This window comes from Phascolarctos cinereus, unplaced genomic scaffold, assembly GCF_003287225.1.
Source record: "Phascolarctos cinereus isolate Bilbo 61053 unplaced genomic scaffold, phaCin_HiC Scaffold_5;HRSCAF=322, whole genome shotgun sequence".
Lineage (NCBI taxonomy): Eukaryota > Metazoa > Chordata > Mammalia > Diprotodontia > Phascolarctidae > Phascolarctos > Phascolarctos cinereus.
Window position 1 is genome coordinate 77979711 of NW_027555958.1, and position 25189 is coordinate 78004899.

At 38.1% G+C, this 25189-nt stretch overlaps 1 protein-coding gene across 2 annotated transcripts in view; it reads right to left on the bottom strand.

Moving 5' to 3' along the window:
- MTF2 (metal response element binding transcription factor 2) overlaps positions 1–24951 on the bottom strand; it is a 61121-nt gene extending 36170 nt beyond the window's left edge. The window contains exons 1-2 of one of the 2 annotated variants that reach the window (XM_078155015.1): positions 24764–24951; positions 24595–24624 (exon numbers count right to left, since the gene is read on the bottom strand). In XM_078155015.1, the coding sequence (XP_078011141.1) occupies positions 24595–24599 (5 nt within the window). In that variant the 5' untranslated portion in view covers positions 24600–24624; positions 24764–24951. Of the gene's footprint in view, positions 1–24594 lie in introns of both variants that reach the window. The other variant, XM_020972020.2, reaches the window with a different exon arrangement.
- Positions 24952–25189: the final 238 nt, after the last annotated feature.

The window sequence follows — 25189 nt, forward strand, 5'->3', positions numbered from 1 at the left end:
TAATAATAGCACCTATCTCCTAGGACTGCTGTGAGGCCCAGGAATTTGTAAATTACTTAGCACAGTGCCTTGCACACAGTAGGCACTATATAATGCTTATTCCTTCTCTTTTCCTTTCCACCCTACACACACTAGGGTAAGGGACAGCAATCATTCATTAGCAACATATTGTCTTGATATATTTACTTTGGCCACAACAGGCATGGGAAAAAGGATAGGGAGACAACTGAAAAAGATATATATGCCAATTATCCTTTGTCCCTGCAAAGTCATAGTGGTATAAGGGGGAAATAGTTAACAACACAGAGGACATTATCTATGTGGACAAGTGGATGCAGGTGAAAGAAATGTCCGTAGATGGTTCAGTGGAGAGAATATGTGCCTAGAGTCAGAAGATCTGAATTCAAATCCATCTCAGGCACTTACTGGCTGTGTGACCCTGGGCAAGTCACTTAATCTCTACTTGCCTTAAATCTTCTGGAGAAGGAAATGGCAAACCACTCCAGTATGTTTGCAAAGAAAACAGGTAATGGGGTTACTAAGAGTCAAACAGGACTGATCTACTGAACAAGGTGGCCTGTAATTAAGAATATCTGAGAATCTCAGATATTTACTGGCTATATGATCCTGCTCAAGTGACACTTAACCTTTGTCTGCCACAGTTTCCCCAAATGTAAAATGGGGCTCACAATAGCACCTACCTCACAGGTTTGTTCAGAGGATAAAATGAGATAGTATCTGTGGAGCACTTAACACAATTCCCTGCAGATAGTAAGGGCTTAATAAATGCTTGCTTCCTTTCCTTTCCCCTGAACTTTCCTTCCAAAATAGCAGATTCTGGCCTTGAAGGGCTATGTTTTAAAAATACAAATACGTCTAGAAAAGTTAACACCTAATACAGAATCAGCTAATATCACAACAGTAATTGGCTAACAACCAGCTGAGAGTAAGAACGGGACACAGGATAAGGAGTGTTCTGGGAAACAGAATTTAAGGGAAAAAAGAAGTACTGATAAGGGGATGTGAGATAGAGCCAAAATAAACCAGTCTTTTTTATGATTTTGCCAGGAGCTGGCCTGGATTATACCTCTCAAAAATCATCTCTCATAACAGAGACTGCTGATTTTTCTATGCATTGTGGACCACAATACATTAATATAGATTTCATTTTAAAGTTTTGATTTCTTTCTTTCATTTTTTATACCATCATTTCTCAATACACTTCCTCTGCCCACCCCTAACTTTCCCTTGTAACAAAAAAGTAAAAACCACCATAGAATACACACAACACAACCATCTATATCTCTGGTCCTCCACCTCTCTAGTGAGCACTAAGAGACAAATGGGTTCACTGAAAACAGGCAGGACAGTTTTAGAACTAACAAGCTGAATTTATTATATACTTTTAAAAAATTTTAGTTTTAATTTATGGAACAACCATCTCCATAACATAGCACAATGAAAAAGATGACTGTATATGAAACTGTAAATCTACTATACACAACTTGCCATTCCTTTCAAATATCCAAAATCATGTAAATTTTTTTCTTTCCTCCTTCCCCAGAGATGACTACCTACCATTAGGCACAAATATGTGTGTGTGTGTGTGTGTACATATGTAAAATTATTCTATATATACTTCTATTTATCAGTTCTTTCTCTGAATGCAGATAGTGTCTTTCTTCATATGTCCTTTATTGATAATTTGGGTATTTATAAAAGACAAAACAACTTACTTGTTCAAAGTTGTCTTAAAGTAGTAGTGCACATACTGTATACAATGTTCTCTTGGTTCTAATCATTTCATTCACCATTTCAATGCAAGTCTTTCCATGTTGTTTTTTTTAAAATCACTGAGCTTATCATTTCTTATAGAACACTAGTATTCCATCACAATCATATGCCTCAACTTGTTCAGCCATTCCCCAACTGATGGGCATCCCAGCAATTTCCAGTTCTTAGCCACCACAAAGAAAGCTGCAAGAAATATTTTAGAATATGTAGGTTCTTTTCCTTTCTCCCTAATCATCTTTGGAAACAGACCAAGTAGTGAGATTGCTGGATCAAATGATATAGGTAGTTTAATAACTCTTTGGACATAATTCTAGATTACTTTCCAAAATTACTGGATCATTTTATGATTCCACCAATAACGAATTAGTGTCCCATTTTTTTCCACATCTTCTCCAACATTTGTCACTTTCCCCTTCTATCAGTTTAGTCAATCTGGTAGGTGTAAAATGATATCTCAAGGTTGTTTTAATCTGCATTTCTCTAATAAATGATTTAGAGCATTTTATGACTACAAACTGTTTTGATTTCTTCATTGATTTGCATTTTTGTAAAAAACCCTCTTTTTGCTCTTTGCATGTAGAAATGGTGTTTGTCAAAATTTTAATAAAAAGAAAATTTTAAAAACAAATCTTGCTAGACTCTTCCTTTAAAAAAGACAAAGCTGCTAAGCTGCTAAAGCACAAAAGGTGACGATCAGATAACATAGCTGGATTTCAGAGAGACTTTTGACAAAGTCTCATGATACCTTTATGGACAAGATGGAGAGAAGTGGGCTAGGTGATAACGTGGATAGGTGGCTTTATCCAATCTCAACTGGGCCCTCACTAGGTATAGCAATCCTTTTGCTCTTTTATGATTTGACTGTGTCATTCTCCACAGTGGCTATTTCAAACCTCTATCCTCAGACCACCAACATAACCTGTCTCTTTCAGAAGAGGATCTCACTTCATACTTTACTGTGAAAACAAAGGCCATCCATTATGAGCTGCTCTCCCCTAACTCCACATCAAATGCGACCTTCTAACCAAGGGTAACCTCTCATTTCCACACACTTGCAACTCTTGATTCCATATCTTCCTGTCTCTTATGACAGCTCAATCATTTCATTTCTTTCTCTTGTCTTCAATGCCTCCTTATCTACTGGCTCCTTTCTCACCACCCACAAACATACCCAGGTTTCCCTGAACCTTAAAAATCCTTCATCTTACTCTGTCATCGCTTCATGCTATTGTTCTATAATACTCTTCTCCCTTGAACAAATTCCTGGAAAAGGGATGTCTACATGCATCGTCTTTATTTCCTCACCTTCCAGTCACTTCTTAATCTCTTACAATCTGATTTTATTACTCAATTGAAGCTACCCTTTCCAAAGTGACCAACAAGTTCTTAATGGCTAAATCTAATGGCTTTTAGTTAGTTCTCATTCTTCCTGACCTTTCTAAGACTTAGTATGATGCTTTTGAATGAATACTTCCCTCCCTCCTAGAGACTTTTCTTCCTAAGATTTTCTCCTACCTGCATAATCCATCCTCAGTCTCCTTTGTTGGATCCTTCCCCATGTCCTGCCCCCTCTTCTCTTTTTCTTGGTGACATTGTCAACTGGAGTTCAATTATCCCTATGCAAATAACTATCAAATATACTTATCCATCAATCATCTCTCGCTCTTGAGCTCCAGCTCCATATCTCCAATTATCTAATGTACATCTCACTGTGGATGTCCCTGAGGCATCTCAAACTCAACGTATGCAAAATCAAATTAACTTTTTTTCTCCCAAACCCACCTACCAGCTTTACAGCCAATCAATTTCAAATTCTTGGAACCATCTTCAACTCTAACACCACCTCCAATACCACCCTGGAAATTGTAAAGACCTGCATTCAAATCTGACCTCAGATACTGTGTGACCATGGGCAGGTCACCTAATCTGTCTGCTTCAGCTCCTCATCTGGAAAATGGGGATAAATGCACCTACCTCCTAAGGCTATACGACAGAATGAGACAAATATAAAGTGCTTTGCCAACCTTAAAGCATTATGTAAACGCTATTACTAGCTATACATGGCCCTTCCTGGTTCACTCAGTTGTGAATACTTTCTTCCTCTTCATGAAATTATTTTATGTTTATTTTGCATATATCTTACCTTTGCTTGTCTGCATATATGCTATTCTGCCCAAGTCCCTTGTCAACAATTATGTTCACTAAAGGCAAAGACTTTTATTTTTGTCTTTGTATCCCCAGCACTCAACATAAAGTCTGGTAAAACTTATTTGAATGACTGCCTCCCCCACAAGGGAAATAACTGATGAATTGATATCAGTATGGAGAGAGGTCCCAAGTGAACTGCCCCAAAGAGGTGTCCTTATGCCTATGTTGTTCATCCACTGATTTGGATGAAAGTACAGATGATCTGCCTATCAAACCTGTAGATGATAAAAAGCCAGAAAGGATAGTAAACACACAGGAAGACAAGATAGATCTAAAAAGGTTTCAACAGAGCAAGAAGCCGAATTCAATATAATGTAATAATTGCGTGACATTATGCATGTAAAGTGCTTTGTAGAATTTAAAGTGCTATGTAAGTGTCAAGTTATTGTAATTATTATCAATAGTGGTATGTATCAAGTCCTAGACTTACATTCAAAAAATTAAAAGCATTAACACAGAATTGGAGAAGCACAGCTAGTAAGCAGTATGAAAAAAAATCTGGTAGTTTTACTGGTCTGCAAGATCCTTATGAGTCAACATTACAGCAAGATTAACAAAAATGCCAATAAAATCTTAAGTTACATTAATAAAATATCCAGAATGAGAAAGGTTACAATGCTATTGTGCCATACCCTGATCTGTCCATACCTGGAATACTTTTTCAATTATAGACACCACAATTAAGGACACTAACAAACTAGACCTGCATTCAGAACAGAATGATGAGAGGACTGAAAACCATATTACAGGATTAGGTGTGGAAATTGGGAGTATTTAGCCTGGAGATGAGATTTAGGAGTGACATGACAGCTCTCTCTGAAATTCCATTGAAGGGGCACAGTGGATAGAGCACTGGCCCTGGATTCAGGAAGACCTGAATTCAAATCTGGCCTCAGACACATAACACTTACTAGCTGTGTGACCCTGGACAAGTCACTTAACCCCACTGCCTAGCCAAAAGAAAAAGAAAAGAAATTCCATTTAGAATAACTACAAAATGTATAAAATACTTGGGAGTCTACCAACCAAGATACACAGAAGAACTATATCAATACAACTGAAAAACAGTGTTTATAAGAATAAAGACAAACCTAAATAATTGAAGAACTATTAACAGCTGAAAGCTTGCTGAGCCAAATTATAAAAATTATAATACTATCTGAATTTATTTATTCAATGACACACCAAACTACCAAAAGATTACTTCATACAACTCAAAAAATAACAAAAATCATGTGAAGGAACAAAAAGTAAAAAAATTCAAGGGAATAAATGAAATAAAGAAGGACACTAGCCATACCACATCTTAAATTCTATTATAAAGCAGTGATCATTAAACAATATGGTATTGGTCAAAAAATAGAGATGTCAAGCTGTGAATACATTAGGTACATAAAACACAGAAATAAATGAATTCAATAGCCTGATATTTGATAAAACTAAAGAGCCAACTTAAAATCTTACAAAAACCATTAGGAAAACTGAACAGCAGTCTGGCAGAAACTGGGTTTAGAAGATCAACACCTCACACTATAACATAAGCTACAAATGCATGTATGATCGAGATATAAAAAGTCACATCATAAACATATTAGAGGTACAAGGAAAAAATTACCTTGCATATCTATGAATAGGGAAAGAGTTCATAGAGAAATCAGAGAAAATAAACTGGACTTATTTGACTACATAAAACCAGAAAGTTTCTGCACAAATTCACTGCAGCTGTGATGATGAGAAGCTGATTGATATACTACTCACTGTCAAATAGGGAATTAGTGACAGAGCAAAGATTTGAACCCAAGTTCTGATTACAAATCCATTGCTGTTTCCCCTTGGTGCTCGTTTTCTTCCATAAACTTGTCTTGACACATCATTTCTAAATAAACAATGTATCTATTATACTCCCTTAATAAAGAATAAAGCAAAACGTTCTAATGTAACAATTAAATCTGATAGCACAGTAAGTTGCCACTCTTCAGGAGGAGTCAGAGCCATTTAATAGGAAGGAAATATGTTTTAAACATCAGACATTTGAAACCAGCTCTGAATAATGTATCTGACCCAAGTTCTAGTGCTTATTTAAACAACTGGTTCATTCTGTATACTGTTCACAGAGCATCCCAGCTCAGAGGTCATCTAGCTGAAGCCCCTCATTATACAGATGAGGAAACTGAGGCTCAGAAAGGTGAAGTGACTTGCCCAGGGTCACCTGGCTAGTGAGTAGTAGACATAGGATTTGAACGCAGGTCCTCTGGCACTAAATCCAAGACTCTATCCACTGGGCCATGCTGCACACTAAGAATTATTCTCAAATTTTCCCTCTCCCTCACTCTTCCTTCATATCCAAGCAGTTGTTGAGTCACATGACTTCAATTCCTTTCTCAAATCTTCAACATACTAATGCAGCCACCCTAGTTCAGGCTTTCGTGTTACCTCCTACTAGAAGCCTTTTCTGATTCCCCCACAGTTGTTACTGTATTCTCATGCCTACGATAATAGTAGTAGCTGCAGCAGCAGCCGCTAGCATTTGCACAGAACAAAATTTTAAGGTTTCAGATTACTTTACAATCATTTATCCTCATGTCTCTGGAAAGTAGATGTTATTATTATTACCATTTTGAAGATGAGGAAACTGAAGCAGCCAGAAGTTAAAAGAGATTTGCACAGAATCACATAGCCAATAAGTATCTGAGGCTGTATTTAAATTCAAGTCTCCTTGACTCCAGGTCCTTTGTTCTGTTCTAAAGATTGAGCCACTTAGCTGTTGCAAATTATTGTTTATATACTTATCTATCTGAGGGCATAGTCTTTTAAATTTTATTTTTCTAGCATCCAGCCCAGTGTTTGGCACAGAGTAGGCAATTAATAAATTTGTTTTGGAGTAGAAAGCTAAAAGTCTCCAATTAATAGGAACACAGCTTTCCTGGGAACAAAACAATGAAGGAAAACTACATTTATTAGGTCACTTTTTGCTGCTCTACAAAAGAGAAAAAATACTTCTGTAAATTGTTCTTTGTGTGATTTTTTTTGGTACATCGACAAAAAAGAAATGAAATGTCCCATAGAATACAGTGAGTATGAACAATTCAGCAGTGAAACCAGTACATTGCATTTAAAAGGACAAATAATTTGCAGCTTTCAAGTATTTAAATGCTGATATGTATTTTGTCTTTTATCTTCAATCAATAATTTAAGATAGATGTTGGGTAATGAATTAATTAAGCATTCTTTCAAAAACTTTCAGTCAACCACTAGTTTATTTCCACTAATTGAACATTATTTCCGGCAGTAAAAAAGGGAAGGTATTTAGATTAAAATACCTATTGTTGCCTTTTAAATGACAAACAGTGTTTCTGTCCACAAATTTCTATATTAACTAAAAGGGAGAGGTGATAAATCAGGTTGGGTTGTATTCATGCAAACTCACTGATTTGTAAAGAAGAAACAAGTATTACCTTTTTTTATTTCACATAACTAGATATTCAAATTGGGCTAAAATAGAATTGAAATTACACTTTCATTAGAAAAACCAGGTTCACTGTCATTGCACTGGCAGAAATAGGCTAGAGGTATGAAAATAGCCTCACCAAAAGAAAGAGAAATCCTGTGTATGAACGTGGATTTGGACACCTAAAATACTACAGAAGCTCAGCCCCTCATGAATTCAGTCTCAAAATTAAGAAATTTCATCTATATACCATGATGACATTTGTTCCTCACAACCCTGTGAGGTACCACCTACAGGCACTTACATCTATTTCACAAATGAGAAAATAAAAATGTAGAAAGGTGACATGACTCATCCAGGGTCACATATCTAGTAAGTGTTTGAGGCAGGATTTGAAGTTCAGATCTCTGATGATTAAAAACCTAATGGTCTTTCCACTGTACTTTCCTGCTTCATATATCGTAATTAAAAATAATGATAATTGATAGAAAAGTGTTGAAAATCCTACCATTCCAAGAAACTTAAATGATTCTCTATTGAGACCAAATATTAATTGATCTCAATTAGCACTGATTATATAAAACCCTAAAAGATGATGCCATGAAAGTCCTGCACCCAATATACGAGCAAATCCGAAAACTCCACTGGATTGGAAAAGGCCAGTTTATGTCCCAATCCTAAAGAAGGGCAATGCTAAGGAACGTTCAAATTACCAAACAACTGCACCAGCCTGCTCTTTCACTAATTCTCAATTCACATGTTGCTGAAGCCTACCTTGCAGAATCTTAAGCATTACCTTGCAGGTTGGTTTTCAAAGAGGCAGAAGAACTAGAGAGCAAATTGCCAACACTGGCTGGACTACGGGAAAAGCAAAGGAATTCCAGAAAAATATCTACTTGTGCTTCACTGGCTACCCTAAAGCCTTGACTATGTGGATCACAACAAAATGTGCCAAGTCCTCAAACAGATGGGGAATACCTGTCTCCTAAGGAACCTGTATGCAGGCCAAGAAGTAACAGTTAAAACTGAATAACGAACAACTGATTGGTTAAAGATTGGAGTATATGATAAGGCTGTATATGCTACCTTATTTAAACTTACATCATGAGACATCATGAGAAATGCCAGGCTGGATGAATCCTCCATGAATTTATTAAACATTCACCATTGTCAAGTGCTAAGCAACAGGGTTAGGAAAAAAAATTAAAAGTAGTCTCTAACCTCAAGGAAGTCACATTCTAATGGGAGGAAAAATGTATATGGGGGGTAATGGTAATCAAGGAGTTATTGTGGTTTGGAAAATTACAGGTACAGTGAAAGAAGCCACAGGATAATTGACTGGCACATTCTTTCTGGGAGCACTGGCAATATTGATCTGATCATGGTTTCAGAACTTAAAGAAAGATGAGGGTGAAGAAGGAGAAAAAAAAGAGAGAGCATATATGTACAACAGCAAGGAAGGTGGCAGAGAAAACAGCCGGGTTGTTGCAAGAAAAGCATTCTGTAAATCTTTAAGAAAAGGTCATCCAATGGGACGGGCAGGTACATGGCGCAGTGGAAAGAGCACAGGCCCTAGAGTCAAGAGGACCTGAGTTCAAATTTGGCCTCGGACACATAACACTCACTAGCTGTGTGACTCTGGGCAAGTCACTTAACCCCAATGCCTAGCAAAAACAAAAAAAAAAGAAAAGAAAAAAGGTCATCCACTGTACTGTATGAGTACTACCATTACTCTAGTAATAACATTATATTGACTACTAAAGATGCATAATATAAAAAACAGTTGAATGGCAGTGTCCTGAACAACCTTCAGCTTAGCCTTCTCAGTCTTCTTTCCACTACAACTGTGTTCTTACCTTGCCTTCTCTAACAAATGGAAAGTGAGAGGTGTATTCTGTGGCTAATGCAGTGCCAACAATTACCCTTTTTTGCAATACTAGATCCATAGAAAGGCTGTCTCCAGAGTAGGTCTCATTAGCAATGAATTCTAACCAAAACCACCCATATGGACAGGTTCTGACTATTATTGTATTACGGCTCTCTTTAGCATTTCCTCATCTCAAGTTTAATTTCTTTGTTAGCTTTTTGCTGTACTTTCCAGTTGGAGGAAGAGAAAACCGAAGTAAAATAGCAGAGTTGAGTAATTCTACTTTCTATCATCAGTTAATATACATCTCATCCCTCCTTCACTTCTCCTAAAAAGCAAGAGTCTTATCTCTTTCTCCTTATGCTGTCTCTTGCATTCAACACTGCTTTTTAAAAAGGAAAAAAAATCTAATTGTATTTATTATGAACGTCAGTTCATGCCAGGCTTTAGCCTGACACAGTTTTTCCCCTGACAATGTCACTGCCTCTACCCCTCCTCACCCAGTTTTCCTTGGTTACTCATTTTTGGATTCTACCTTTTGTGTATTTTATCCCTTTAAGTCTGAGATTATTTGATAAACTATTTCTGTAGCTACAAAAGAGACGCTTTTTCCTTTTCCTTCTGATCAAAATAATTTGCAATGGCATAATCAGGATCCTGTTCTTAAGGTACCAATCATGGGATTCTAATCGTAACAGAGCAGTGAAGAAAATTTCATCGTAACAGAGCAGTGAAGAATATTTCATATCACAACACTGTGAATTACTTGTCTAATACATTTCAAAATCAGCTTACTGGTTTGCTGCAGAAAAAGTCAAGGCAAAAAAAAATTAAATTAGAAAAAGTTATTCAACTGCACCCCAATTTTACTGATCATTGTTTTGCTTGTTCATATTAAGCTTCTGATCAAAGTCCATTTTACATGAACTGTTATACAGCCAAGTTTCTCATATTTTGCACTTATCCATTTGTGTTTTTTAAAAACTCAAAACACTCACTAGCTGTGTGACTCTGGGCAAGTCATTTAACCCCAATTGCCTCACAAAAAAACCTCAAACATATGACTTTATCTTTTGTCCCGTTGCAAAAGAAACAACCAACCAATGGACACCTAGGTGGCAGAGTGGAGTCAGGAAAACCTGAGTTCAAATTCAACCTCAGATATTATTTTTGATTTCCTTTTCAAAAGGAAGAGGGAAGAGTACTGCTGCAGAACAGGCTGCAGTTGCCACTTCAGTCTTCCCTTGCTCTAAGAATGTAATATTCGCTCCTGGAAAATCCTTCTAGGTCCAATTCTTGGAAGATGAAAATATAAATACAATGAATGTTAATGGGAAAAGTTTTTATGTGTTCCTAAGCCCCCAAATTAAGACTCATTTGTGTCAAAACATATTGAATCTCATTAAAATGGACACAATTACTTCAATAATAATGAGGCCTTCAGACTTCTAGTCAAGGGACTCACCTTCACTCACTGTTCGCCCAGAACTCAATGTAGGCCCCAAGTCTTTGGTCCCAAGGAGATCTAAAAATTCTCCTCTATTATTGGTTAAGTGTCATGGGAAATGATTCCTCCCCTCCCCCCAGGGCAGTGCTGCCCTATTACCCACATCTGCTCCAAGATCAGCTGAACCCAAGGCAATTCTACCCTTACCACCACAATTAGAAGATATATGTGTGTCCAGTTCCCTGCCCATCATTTCATTTGGAGTCATTAGCTCAAACAATAATTAGCCTTTTCTCTTATGACAAGAAAACTAAAGGTTATGTTAGGTTCTGTGGCATCCTTTACATACTGCAACAAAAATTCCTCAAGTTTCTCCATGATGGGATGCCTATTCAAAGACTTAAATTTCTACTATTAACAGCAGTCTCAGATACATCTATACCTATATATTTTCCCCTTCTGAATGCAGATAAAAAATGGAGTGTCAGCATCTTTGCTGCCTTATACTTCATCAATTAGCATTAAGCTTTTTTCTTCTTTCCAAGTTCCTTAGTTTTTGTTTTGTTTTATAACCACTTCCTTCATTTTTTTTTGTTTGTTTCTTGGTGAGGCAAACGGTGGGTTAAGTGACTTGCCTAGAGTCACACAGCTAGTAAGTGTCAAGTGTCTGGGGCCGGATTTGAACTCAGGTCCTCCTGATTCCAAGGCTGGAGCTCTATCCAGTGTGCAGCTGCCCCACCCCACTTCCTTCATTTTAAGAGCTATTATAAAGAGCTTAACTCAAGAACTAGGTTCATTCGGCTGCTTATGAAGCAATGAAATTCAAAATAATCTGAGTAAATGTGAAGAAATGTTTCACAAGCTCAAATAGGCATAGTAAGTAAAACTCATCAAGTCCAAGTTCTCCTAATCCAAATGGCTTTATCTCAAGAGGTAACAGAGTGGACAGAGCACAGGACCTAGGAGTTAGAAAGAGGTTTGAATGTTGCCTCAAACACTTACTAGTTGTGTGACTTTTAAGTAAATCATTTAATCTCCCTGGTCCTCAGTTTCCTTATATGCAAAATGAGGGGTTGGACCTAATGACCTCTAAGGTCACTTCTAGTTCTACAGTTTTGATTCTATAACTGTATACTCTAAGTTCCATGAAGGAACGCATCATATCTCTTTTTTTTAATGTTTTAAAATTAAATCTATTTTTAGTTTTCAACATTCACTTTTATAAGATTTTGAGTTCTAAATTTTCTCCCTCTCTCCCTCTTCCCCAAGACAGCATGCAATCTGATAAAGGCTATAATACATGTACAATTACATTAAACATATTTCCACATCAGTCATGTTGTGAAAGAATCAGAACAAAAGAGAAAAACCACGAGAAAGGGGGAAAAAAGTAGTATGCTTCGATCTGCATTCAGACTCCATAGTTCTTTGTGGACAGCATTTTCCACCATGAATCTTTTGAGATCGTCTTACATCACTGCATAGCTGAGAAGAGTTAAGTCCGTCAAAGTCGATCATAGCACAATGTTGCTGCCATACACATCTGTTATATATATGTATGTATATACACACACATACATATATATTATTAATAAGTGTTTGCTGAACTGAACTAGTGATAAAAAAGTAAACAAGTTGTCTTCTCACCACTACTGCCTTTTACCCGTACCCTGCGCCACCTCTACCCCCCTTTCAATTGTCCCTTCAGAACCTCACTACTCCTATCTCTCTATCCTGTTCTATTCATAGGAATCCATCAACAGGCTTGAGAGAGTCCCATATTCTTAGTAACTGGCAGCTAAGTCAAAGAGTCATTGGTTCCCACTGCTGGAGATCAGAGAGGTATTGCTGGCATCTCCAACTGAAACACTATACATTTTCTCAAAGAAACATGGAAACGAATGGTTGTTAGGATCCACATCTGATACATATTTACATATATCAATGTTCTATGTTGTATCATATCATATAGTTTAGCTATATTTGGAATCAAAGAGACCTTCACAAGGAAGTCTCGGATTGTAAGCATTAAGACACTACTCCTATGGGAAATGTTAAAATTTTAAACAATTGCCTTATAAATGATTTTGGGAACAAAGTCTATTCATAAATTGCAGTCACAAAATTTAAATATTAGTAACTTATAAATGATATGTATGCTTATACACTCAGTTAAAGATAGCCAATTAACCAGAATATCCCAATCCTAAATCAACTTAGGTAAAGAGTAAGAATTTATTCTTTACAACATGACTAATATGGAAATATGTTTAATATGATTGTATATGTATAGCCTATATCAGATTGCACGCCATGATGGGGAGGAAGAGGGAAAGGAGGGGGAGAAAATCAAAACTCAACATTTTATAAAATGTAAATGCTGAATGTAAAAAAAGAAAAAGAATTTATTCTTTACAAAAAGGGAAAATATGACAATTTAAGTTCAGTGTAACCTTTGTTATTTTTCAGTCGTGCCCAATTCTCCATGACCTCATTTGGGGTTTTCTTGGCAAAGACACTGGAGTGGTTTGCCATTTCCTTCTCAAACTCATTTTTACAGATGAGGAGACTGAGGCAAACAAGGTTATGTGACTTGCCAGGGTCACATAACTGAGAAGTGTCTAAGGACAGATCTGAACTCAGGAAGAAGAGTCCTCCTGACTCCAGACCTGGCACTCTATCCACTACACCTAGCTACCAATGTAAACCTTCCCTTCCCTTAAACTCTGATGTATCATAATGGCAGAATGGTATCTATGAGTTTCCTCACATCAAATCTGTTAATTTATGTGTCTTCATTATGTTCAGTCCTTGACCAGTTAAGCCAAACATAGTTCTTAATAAAAGTAAGATTTCTTTTCACTTCAAGAGTGAACTTCAGGGAGCAGCTAGGTGGTACAGGGGATAGAGCACCGGCCCTGAAGTCAGGAGGACCTGAGTTCAAATCCCTCTTCAGACCAAACACTTGACACTGACTAGCTGTGTGACCCTGGCCAAGTCATTTAATCCCAACTGCCTTAAAAAAAAAGTGAACTTCAGCTTTGGGTTGAAACCCAAGCCAGGCATAAATTCTACCCAGTGGAGCTACACTTCCCTCTCAGATATCAGACTTGAGTCCCACAGGATAAAAAAAAAAAAGCACAGAAACTGCCAGTTTATCAAACAATGTCTGCATTATTTTCAGTTCCAGAGGCTTTCATACACTTCAGAAGTTACATGTAACTTTGAAGTGCTTATCATTAAAAAACAAACAAAACAGTGATAGTAAGCACAGGATGTACCATTATTTTATAAAAAGTAGTTTAAATGATACTTTTGTTTAAAATTGTTGCTACAAAAATTTCCAAACCTATTAACACATTGTCTTAAAAAACTCAAAAACTTGCCACAATTAAAACATGTTTTATGCAGCAAATAATGGAACATCCAATGAGAAAGCTACATACACATCATATTTTACATTTACCAGTATCACTGAGATATTGCTGGGAAGAAAAAGACAAATTCTAAAGGAAAAAATATGTAGACCAAGTAAACAAGAAATTTATTAAGCCTGTACTCTGTGTCAGGCACTGTGATAAGCACTATGGATACAAAAAAGGCAAAAATAGTACCTGTCCTCCAGGAATTTATAATCTAATGGAGAAAAAATATGGAAACAACTATGTAAGGACAACATACAAATAAAATGTGAGGTACTCTCAGAGGGAAAGCACTAGCATTGAAGTAGACTTTGAAAGTCTTCTTGCAGATGATGGGATTTTAGCTGGGGCTTGAAGAGGGAAGCCAAGAGATAGAGAAGAGGAGAGAACAAACTCCAGGCATGGGGACAGCAAGTGAAAAGGCAGAGAGTCAGGAGATGGAGTGTCCTGCTAGAGGAACAGCAACAAGGCCAGTGATACTGTAGACCATATGAAGAGGGTAAAGTGTAAGAAGACAGAAAAGCAGAAAGGAACCAAGTTAAGCTAACAGAGAATTTAATATTTGATTCTATAAGAGAATAAGAAGTCACTGTACTACTCTGGAGTTACAACCTCCTATTACTAAATAGTGAGTGATATGGTCAGGATTGCACTTTAAGATCACGCTAGTAGCTGAAGTGGAAGATGAATCACGAGTAGCGAGACACTTCTGGCAGAGACACCAACCAGTAAGCAACTGCAATAATCCTAGCACGAGGTAATGAGGCCTGAAGCAGGTTTTGTGGCAGTGTCCGAGGACAGAAGGGGGCATATACAAGAGACGCTGTGAAGACAGAACCAAACTTAAACTTGCCAACAGTTTGGATTGGGGGAGGGGTATGTATCTGAGAGAGATTAAGGAGTGGAGGATGATGCTTAGGGCCAAAGCCTGAATGACTGATTGGGAAGATGTTGGTAAAAGAAAAGGATAGAGTTCTGGGGGAAAGATAATGAGTTCACTTGCAACCTTCTTAGCTACATGTAATATGAATGGACCCAAAGAACCTCTGCAAGGTTTTATATATGCTGTATTGTCTCAAAGGCTATTATATAGCATACTTTGAACACAAGATCCAACAGTAAAAGTATAAAAATACATCAGTAAATTTATATCAATTTTTACAGAAAAAACATTAAAATATTACATAAAATTAGTCATTTAAATTATGTTTTACACTAAAAAATCCACTTATTTTTAAACTCTCATTATATACAAGTACTCTAAATGTATAAAACTGTTAGGGTTTTGAGCCATTAAAGGTAATACTGCTAAATACTGAACAGTATAACAAAAATGTTTGTAAGAGAATTAAAAGACTTAACAATTGGCTAAACCTTGATATCACAATTATAACTATAATCAAACAAATTATCTGTATGAACAGAGTGGTAAAGATAAAGCGGTCCAAGGAGTTAGAAGAAGGAAAGTGGACAAGCACATACAGCCCATCCAAGCTGACATCTCTCAGTAGTGTATGTGTGCATTCTACCACAAAGAACCATCAATAATTGGTCTAAACTGATATACCTAACTGGAAATTTGGCATCGGCTTTTCAATGAACACAGCAATGATGATACAGAATCAGTTGATTATCATTGTTTCAAAAGAATATAATTAAAACCCCTTATAAGCTAGTTTTTTGAAAAAACAAACATCCATGAAACTAGGTCCAACGCCAAATGAAATTCCTAAGTATGAAAATATTCTCTAATGTAGGTTTCCTTTTAGTCATTCTGTTGAAATGAAGGTTATTTTATCAAATCTTTAAAAAATAGTTTCATGGTTCTCAAAAAAAATTAAAAAACATTTACGAAATATATGTAAACCTAAAAGAATAACTGGTATCAATCAATCATATTCTTCACTAAATAACTTGTGATACTGTTAGGTTCTGAGAAAAATTAATAAGTAAAGCTATGAATTTTTTAAACAATAAGCTTGTATTATTTAGTACCATTAAGCTATCAGGCATTTCTTGAGAGAGAAATTTTAAAATAATTTTCAATTTTTGCAGAATGACTTTGAAATCAAAGTTTCCATCACTGCAAAGTTTGACAACTGCTATATTATTATCTTTGTGGAACTACATATGTATTCCTAACCCTTTTTCATTGGCAGTAATTATAATTAAGTTGCATTCCTCAAGCATTTATCAGCTTTGAAGCCAGGGAAGGAGGCCCAAGAGAGAGGTGGATGTCAAGGAAAACCAATTAAAGGTTAAAAAAATTTCCTACATTGATCAAAATAACTAATTCCCAAGTAGATAATCGAGAGTTGTCTGCATATATTCAAGCCCAGACATCGGTTTTCACTTTAAGTATGGAAAACCTGAACAATACTCTAAATCTGATAACCCCAAGCTTTGTCAGACAAAAATAAGTAAATGAATTGGTTGAAAACTTCAGGTATTTATTACAATACTGATGGCAAGAGGGAAAAAAAAAAGATGAACCACCCTGTCATTTCTGGCAAAGCCACTGCATCCATCCCAAGATGCAACTGGGAGCTAAAAAAAAAAAAAGAGATGAGCTTAGTTTTAGATAATACTGAGATCAATGAACTTAGTAATACCTATCATTGTAAGTTTGCAAAGCACTTTCCCAGCTCATGTTATCTTCACAACTATTTGAAGTAAGTAGGAGGAATTATTACCCCCACTGACAAGGAAGGAAACTAAGGTAAAAAGAGATCAAATGACTTGTCCCAATTTCCAAGGTCCAATGACTAATCAGGAGCAGAAACAGGACCAGAGACAAGTCTGCTATTTCCAATGTGATACTCTTTCTGCACTGAAGTTCAGAAAAGAAAGAAAGATTCCTACTGTTTTCAGATCTTCCAAGTCAGCTCCTCACAGTTCTCAAAATATTAGACAGGATCAATATTATTTTTAGTCTATAATGTGGATTAATGTCATATCCCACAGTGCACCTAGGGTTTCTATTGGAATATTTTAGCTACAGCCTAACCTTTAGTATTTTAGCCACAGGGCTTCTCCAGATGCAGTGCAAACAGGTTTCTATTGGTAAAGGTGGATACTTTCAGGCCTGGTCTAAATTGGTTCCACAGCATCCTACAACATAAGTAGTTTAGGAAACAGATCCAAAATAGTTTAAGGATAGAGATATAAAACCCTCCAATAAACTATTTCTGAGCTCTGAATTTTCAAAGCCACTTTCAGATGATTTCACAAGCAATTCACAGACCTTTCAAATACCAATGACAAGGCAGGAAATTAAGGTTCTATGAAACTGCAACTCCTATAATCATAATTGTAGTGTTTCTCCCCCACCCCCGCCACATATGCCTTCTCTCTACTACAAGACTACAAGCTTTTAAGAAGCAGGAGCTATGTTTTCTTTTATCTCCCACACTTTCTCAACATACTAGGTATTTATTTGCTAATTACAAGAGAGGTTATAACATTAAAACTGAGAACAATGTTTTGAAAGAGAATCCAACAGATTTTTAAGGCTGAAAGACATAGGGTTAGGGACTAGACCTGTGATTTCAACTCCCTGTACCAATGCAAGCTGCCACCTAATCTCCAAATTCATAATCTTAGAAGCTATTAGACCATTGAAAAATTAAGTGACCTGCATAGATAGGGTCACACAGCCCATGTGTGTCAGAAGCAGTATTTGTAAACAGGTCTGAATGACTCTTACATTGACTTTCTATTCCATATGCCATGCTACTCCTAGAGGGTTGAAAAGGCACAAGATTTGGAGTCAGAGGACCTAGGTCAAATCCTCATTCTTTGACTTACTTACTACCTGTGACCTTGGACAAATCACTTAACTTCTCTTGGTCTATTTCCTCATTTGTAAAAATAAAGTTGGACTAAAATTATGATCTGTATGCACACTTTCAACTCTAAATCTCTGATTCTCCTGATTAGAGATTGCCTCTGCCAGAGCACCACTTCAGGGCTTCTTTTACATCCTAACTAATAGTTTATCTTCCAGAGGAATTCTTTTCTAACTCTTCTAAATTCTAGTGCCTTCCCTCTGTTAATTATTTCCTATTTACTTGGTATATAGTTTGTACATATTTGTTGTCTTTCTCTTTAGATTGTGAATTCCTGGAGGACAGGAATCGTCTTTTGCCTCTTTTCTGCATCCCCAGCACACAGCCTACTTGGACAAAGTGCTTAATAAATATTTGATTACTTCCTCCTCTCTGACCATCTCTTCCACACCAATAACCTGGCTCCTATCCTCTCCTTTCCTCCCTCTACCTCATCCCACCCTTCAATTTTGGAAGAATGATCATAACCATACATACCATCTGCCATTGTTTCTGGATGGGATGCTGCAACAGTCTACCTCCCTATGGTCCCATTCACCACTCCTGAAACTTTCAGGACCAAGTGCCCTTCCCTGGCCAGTACTGTCTATGTGTATAGCTTTGCCTTCAAGACAAAAGCTACCTTTGCTTTTTTATTTGTATTCTTAGCACTCAACACAGCCTAATAAATGCTTTTTCAATGCATCAATAAGTCATCCTGACTTTTCTTTTTCCCTCTACGAGAAATACTATTTGTCATACAGAATGCTTCTCTAGGAGGGAAAGTGGGAGATATATATATGGGATACTACAGTAATATAAGAAACAAAAAATATCAATAGAATAACAAAATCTGAAAGGATGTTACATGTCTTCTAATCTGACCTACCCAATTTAGGAATACCCCCATATAATCACCCTGAAAGATGAGTTTCTCCTGAATATTTCCAATGGCAAGGCACTAACTCCTTAAACGGCAGCCTATTACACTTGTTGGGACAGCTATGAGAAAAGGGTAGGGCAGCACAAGGTAATTTACTCACCCTTGTTTAAGCCAGCTATGGCCACTACTACTCCAGCAGGTACCCTTCTCATGTTCTTTCTTAATTCCCTTGGCCTAAAAAAGCAACCCTGAAGGATTAGGTTACTAATTCCTCAAAATAAGCAGCACCAAAAGTGGAAAAGTGGGAGAAAGAATCAAGAGGCAAACCTTTAACCTTTCTGCTACTAAATGATAGAGGGTTTGACAAACTCACTAATTTTTCTGTGCCTGATTCTGTTAACCTCTGCTCCTTTGAACTTTTTAAACTCTCAATCTGAGTAATATTTAGACTGTTGCACAATTTTTCAATCAAAAAATTTTTTGCTATGTTCATCAATCATGTAAAGAAATTCCTCTGTGATAGACATTTGTCACCTAACACACTTTGTTAACAGTCTACATCAATCAACAAGTATTTACTGAGTGCCTACCATTTTCTACACTAAACACTTAAGACACAAGGACAAAAGTGACCATGGACTCTATCCTCAAGGAACTTATACTATCACAAGTTTATACACACAAAAAAGTTATTATTAAAGCTTAAAACTGCACTAAGACTTTTGGGGACTCCTATTATATGCAAAACAATTAAATCTTTTTTGAGCAAGAGGTAGTGGCTGTGGAAAAAGTGGAGAGATCCAGAAAGGCTTCATGTGGGTGGCACATGAATTGCATCTTAAAGGAAAATGGAGATGCTAAGGGGCCAGGACGAACTATATTCCAAGCCTGAAGGATAGTCACCAAGACCTGAAATGGAACGCTATATATGAGGAACAATAGGGAGGCCAGCTCTGCCCAAAGCATGGAGCACATGAGAGGGAAGTTAGTTAATAAACATTTCTTAGTGAATACTATGTGCCAGATATTGTGCTAAGTGCTAGGGAGATCATAGTATAATGGAGGAGACAGAATGAAAACAACTATGTACAAAGATACATATATGATAAAATGGAGATAATCAACAAGTGAAGTGACTAGAATTAAGAGGAATGGGGAAATACTCCTGTAAAATGGTGAAATTTTAGTTTAGACTTAAAAAGGAAAGCCAGAAAGCAGAGATGAGGGAAAGCAATCCAGGCACAGGAAACAACCAATGAAAATGCTCAATTTGGATATGTCAAGTCAAGGAACAGCAAGGAAGCCAGTGTCACTGGATGTTAGAAGTGGGGGTGGGGTTGGGGGATGTAAGGTATAAGACTGGAAAGGCGTGAGGGAGAAGGTCAATTATGAAAGGTTTTGAATGCCAAACAGAGGATTTTATATCTGATCCTGGAGGTGATAGGGAGCCACAGGAATTACCTGAATGGAGGGTGGTGGGGTGGTGAAAGGGAAAGCTGACATGGTTAGACCTGGGTTTTAGAAAAATCACTGACAGTTGAGGATGGATTCAAATGGTCAGGAACACCAAAGAGCAGGATACTGCAATCATCTGGGAATAAAGTGAAGGCCTGCACCAGGTTGGTGCCAATGTCAGAAGAGAGAAGTAAGCATATATGAGAGATATCAGGAAAGTAAAATCAGCAGGCCAATAGGACTTGACTGCAGACTGGATTTGGGGAGGTAAGTGTGAGGAGGTGAGGATGAGGTTGCAAGCCTGGAGGGACTGGGAGGATGACAGTGTCCTCAACTGTAACTGGGAAGTAAAGGAATAGAGGAAGACAACGAATTCAGTTTTGGACATGTTTAGTTTGATATATCTAATAGGCAATTTGAAATATAACACTAGAGGTCAGCAGAGATGTTAGGGCTACATATGTAGATATGAGAATCATCAGGATAGAAATGACAACTGAATCCATGGGGTAAAAAAAAAAATGAAATGGGACAGAGAAGAAAAGGGGGGCCAGGACAGAAGAACCTTGGGGGACACCCTCTTGACTTGAATGAAGAACCAGCAAATGAGACTCTGAAGGAACAGGCAGGTTGGTGGGAGGAGAAACAAGAGAGAACAGGATCACCAAAGAAACTCAAAAACAAAAACTAGAGAGTACAAAGGAGAAAATGGTGATCAACAGTGTCAGAGGTTCCTGAGTGGTGGTAGTAGAGGGAGAACCCTGAAGTGACAATGGGGAACAACAAGTATTCCAACTCCTCCACCTCTTGGCGGGGGATGAGTGAAAGCCAAGGCTGGAAAAGAGAAGTCAGGGAGGTTGTCTCATGAAGACTGGGTCAGGTCTCAATAAGAGCCAGAAGATGGAAGAAAGGGAAAGGAAAAATTTAAGATGAAAACAAACCTGTTGCATGCATAATAGGCATTACAGAAAGCACAGTAGAATGGGTGGACAGCTTCAGAGGGGGAACATGGCAGGTAGAGGGGAGGACTGGTTTGAAGGTAATGGGAACAAGTGATCAGGGGTTTGGTTAAAAGATGTCACCCAGGAATTCAGAATCATTGGGATGGAGAAGATATGACCAAATGAAAGTTTGTACATTCTTAAAGAATGAGTTCCAGGTAGGTTTTCATTGTCCAAAGGGGTCTGGCCTCAGGGTAGCTTCTCTCAGGACCTTAGGCAGTTCAGGAGAGGGGACAATAGGCTGCAAACAGCAGAAATAAACAAGGTTGGTGGAAGATCTTTAAATTACAAATTGAATAATTTGCATTTGACTTTATATTTTATTATAGAAGTAATGGAGAGCCATTAGAGTTTATTGGGTAGTGGAATAACACCATTAATGTGCTTTAGGAAAGCATAGTGCTTTAGGAAAATTGCTAAGTCAGTTCCTGTCACTACATGTCTCTTTATAGCCATGATTTTCAAGTTGATAGCAGTTCTAGTTTTTGGAAACTAACAAAATAAAAAGAAAAATTTCTTGAAATGAAAAATCAAACTTGAATTCTTTTTCTGCCAAAGGAAAAATCTCACAGCAGATCTTACAAGTAGCTTTCTACTGGTCCAGAAGTGGCTATTCCGATAGTCTACCGTCTGTTAATCTTGACAGATAAGACAGAAAACACAGAATATTGGAAGGACAAAAAATGTCTAATTAAAAAACATTAAATGAGGGGCAGCTAGGTGCGCAGTGGATAGAGCACTGGCCCTGGAGTCAGGAGTACCTAAGTTCAAATCCAACCTCAGACACTTGACACTAGCTATGTGATGCTGGACAAGTCACTTAACCCCACTGCCTAGCCAAAAAATAAAAAAATAAAAAATATTGAATGAATTTACTTTTCTATATGTATCAAGTCCATAGAGACATATCTTTCTTCAACAGTACATTCCAGTAATTTTTATACTGTATTCTCTTTCAATAAATTATCTATCCTAAAAACAAGTAAGAGAAAATCCATAAAAATATTACTTTGGGAAGTATTCTAGATTAGTGACACAAAGATAGTTTTCGGAAAGTCCTATTCCCAGCACCACTATTAGCTAGCTTAAAGAGTGTGACAAAGTTAATTTCTCTGTTAAACTGGATTATCACTATCTGTTCCCTCTCTATCTCAAATGAAAGTTATATGGTCAGACCAAATGAATTCACATCTGTGAAACCCTGTCCCAAAATATTAATAAAGGCAGTCCTTGCAGTCCACAAATATTTGGTTGGGTATATTATCTACAAGACACCATAGGGGAATAAAAAATATGAACAGCAATCCCTGGGGGGAGGGGGAAGGACTATGTAGTTTCTGATGTATTAACTTAATGAAGGCTGTTAAGGTTATTCAGTTTTCCAAATCTGTAAAATAAGGGAGCTGAACTAGATGGTGCACCTAAGGTCCCCATTAGTTTTACAATTTTAGATTTGAGTCTATACAGATATAGTTGAAGGTGTGTAGGGTGGGAAGGGGAAGTGTCTAGATCTGTGATTTCATTGATACAGGTACTTCCAATGAAAAAACTCCCTCTACCCAAAACATCTGCAACTGTTTTGCAACTTAGTATCTTAGAAAAGTTTCTAGGGTCACTGAGAGGTTAAGTGACTTGTCCAGGGTCACATAGTCAGTATGTATCAGAAACAGGATTAGAACAAGTTTATGTTACTAATTTCCTTTAATATTAAAAGCATTTACGAACACAAGTCAAGAAGCAGGTGAATAACCAAATGAAGTGTTTTAGGTAGCTTTTAGTACTTTGAAAAAACCTTCTGAAGGCAAAGGAATCATTAAATTTAACTTCAAACATTTTTACTCTAAGGTTCTGAAATTTTTACCTTGTGTTGTGTTTCCAAGTACAATGCACACAATATTCCGAATCTCAGAGAATAGAATATTTTATATTCAGAAATGCGAAAGTGTTTTCTGTCCACAACTACAAGGTTCTTAAAGTTGTCGCTCAAAGTGGTTCCATTTAAGAACCTTTTAAAAAGTACACAGTACATAATGTGCATTTTATTGGAACCAAAACAGATATTTTAAATGTATTTTTTTTCTCTTTTGCAATCTGCTAAACAAAGTATTTGGAGCTAGTAATAAAAACATGAAAATTAAAACCAGTATGTAAACAACCTAAACAAGAAGGTCACATGGAATCAATCTAAAGGGAAAAGCTTCTGCTACTACTAAAGGATGTGGAGTAAAGTAATATTAGACAATATTTACATATTTCTAACTATATACTGACCTCACATTTTGTGCTCCACTGTTTAATGCATAAGAATATCTCTATTTTCCTAATTTAGTCAGACGATCTCTAATGGAGTAACCAAAGCCAAATTTCTCATACCCAAACATACCGTCCTTCCCATTGTTCCCACCTCATTCTTCTAATTACCCCCAATATTACCGAATGCCCACTTCGAACTGCAAAAGCCAAATTTCCTGACCAAGAACACTAGACTGGAAACCAAGAGACCTGAGGTTTCATTGCCTGGTTCTGCCAATGATTTACTTAAGGATTTGGGGTTTACGGCTGAAATTTCCTTAAATCGTTGACATCCTCAGTTCTAAAAACCCACCCCCGAAATCCATCTGGGCAGTAATGCACAATTTCTGCCTACCAAGAATATATGGAAACACCAGGTTTAAGGAAATCGAGTCAAGGAAACTCCGTAAGTCCCATCCTTTCCCTCACTTAGTCTTGTGTCCTTCCCCCTGCCCCCCCCCACCCTCACCCCCGTTCCTCTGGGACCTGCTTTTTCCCCCATCGTCTTTGCTGCCTGCCCTCCCCCACCTCCAACACCCCAATTCTTTCTTGTTCCTCTTGTCTACCTTCACTTTCCGCACTCCCCAGGTCCCTTCCTGTCCGTTTACTCTGTTCCCCACAGCACCCCCACCTGGGGTGGCAAACTACCCTTCCCCCCGACTCCTCGTCACCAGGTTTCATCCTGCCCCTCCAACCGTCTCACGCCCCCAGGTTCCTTCCTGCCCTCCAGTCGCTCGACCCTAACCCGACCCCCCCACCCCGCCATGGTTTCCTCCAGAGCCCCCCCTCGCACCCAGCGCTTTTCCACCCACCCTCTTCGCACTCCTCCAACCTTGAGCACCAGCTTCCCCCCCCCAGCGTCCATCTTTCCCCCTTTATCTAGCTCTCCCCTCCCCCCTACCCGTCCTCCGTGCCCCGGAAGCGCCGGGTCCCAGTCCAAAGTTTCTCACCTCATTCGGTCACTTCAGTGGTGCCAATAGCTTCATACAGGAAAAAATAAAAATAAAAATTAAAAAATTAAAAAATAAAAAGTAAAATAAAATCACGTCCCCCTGGGCGTTTCCCCCCCCCCAGACTCTGCGCCCTCGCCAGGCACCCGCCACACCGGGCTGCACACACAAGAAAACACACGCCGAGGTCCTAAGGAGTGAGGTTTGAGAGGAAGGTTGAGGGGGACGGGGACGGAGGAGGGGGGGGGTTCTCACACCCGCCTCCAACACAACCCCGCTTCGCTACGGCCCTTCGCCATTTTGGTTTCCCGCGGAGTGCCGGTGCATTGTGGGAGCTCGAAAGCCTCCTTGCGCCGAATGGCAGCTCTCCAAGGCTGCGAGGGGGCGGAGTCTGCAAGGCGGACGCGGAAGGATAGGGTGCCCTTCGGCTCCGGCCGTGGGTGAACAAAGGAGGACTCTTTTAACTTCTCGGTCGACGGAAGTGGGATTCTTCCGCCGCCGGCACTAACACAATAGTGCCGGCGGCGGAGCTCGTGCTGTTATTGCTCGGCGGTCCGGGAGCTTGCGGTGTAGGGTGGCGCTCGGCTCTGACCTC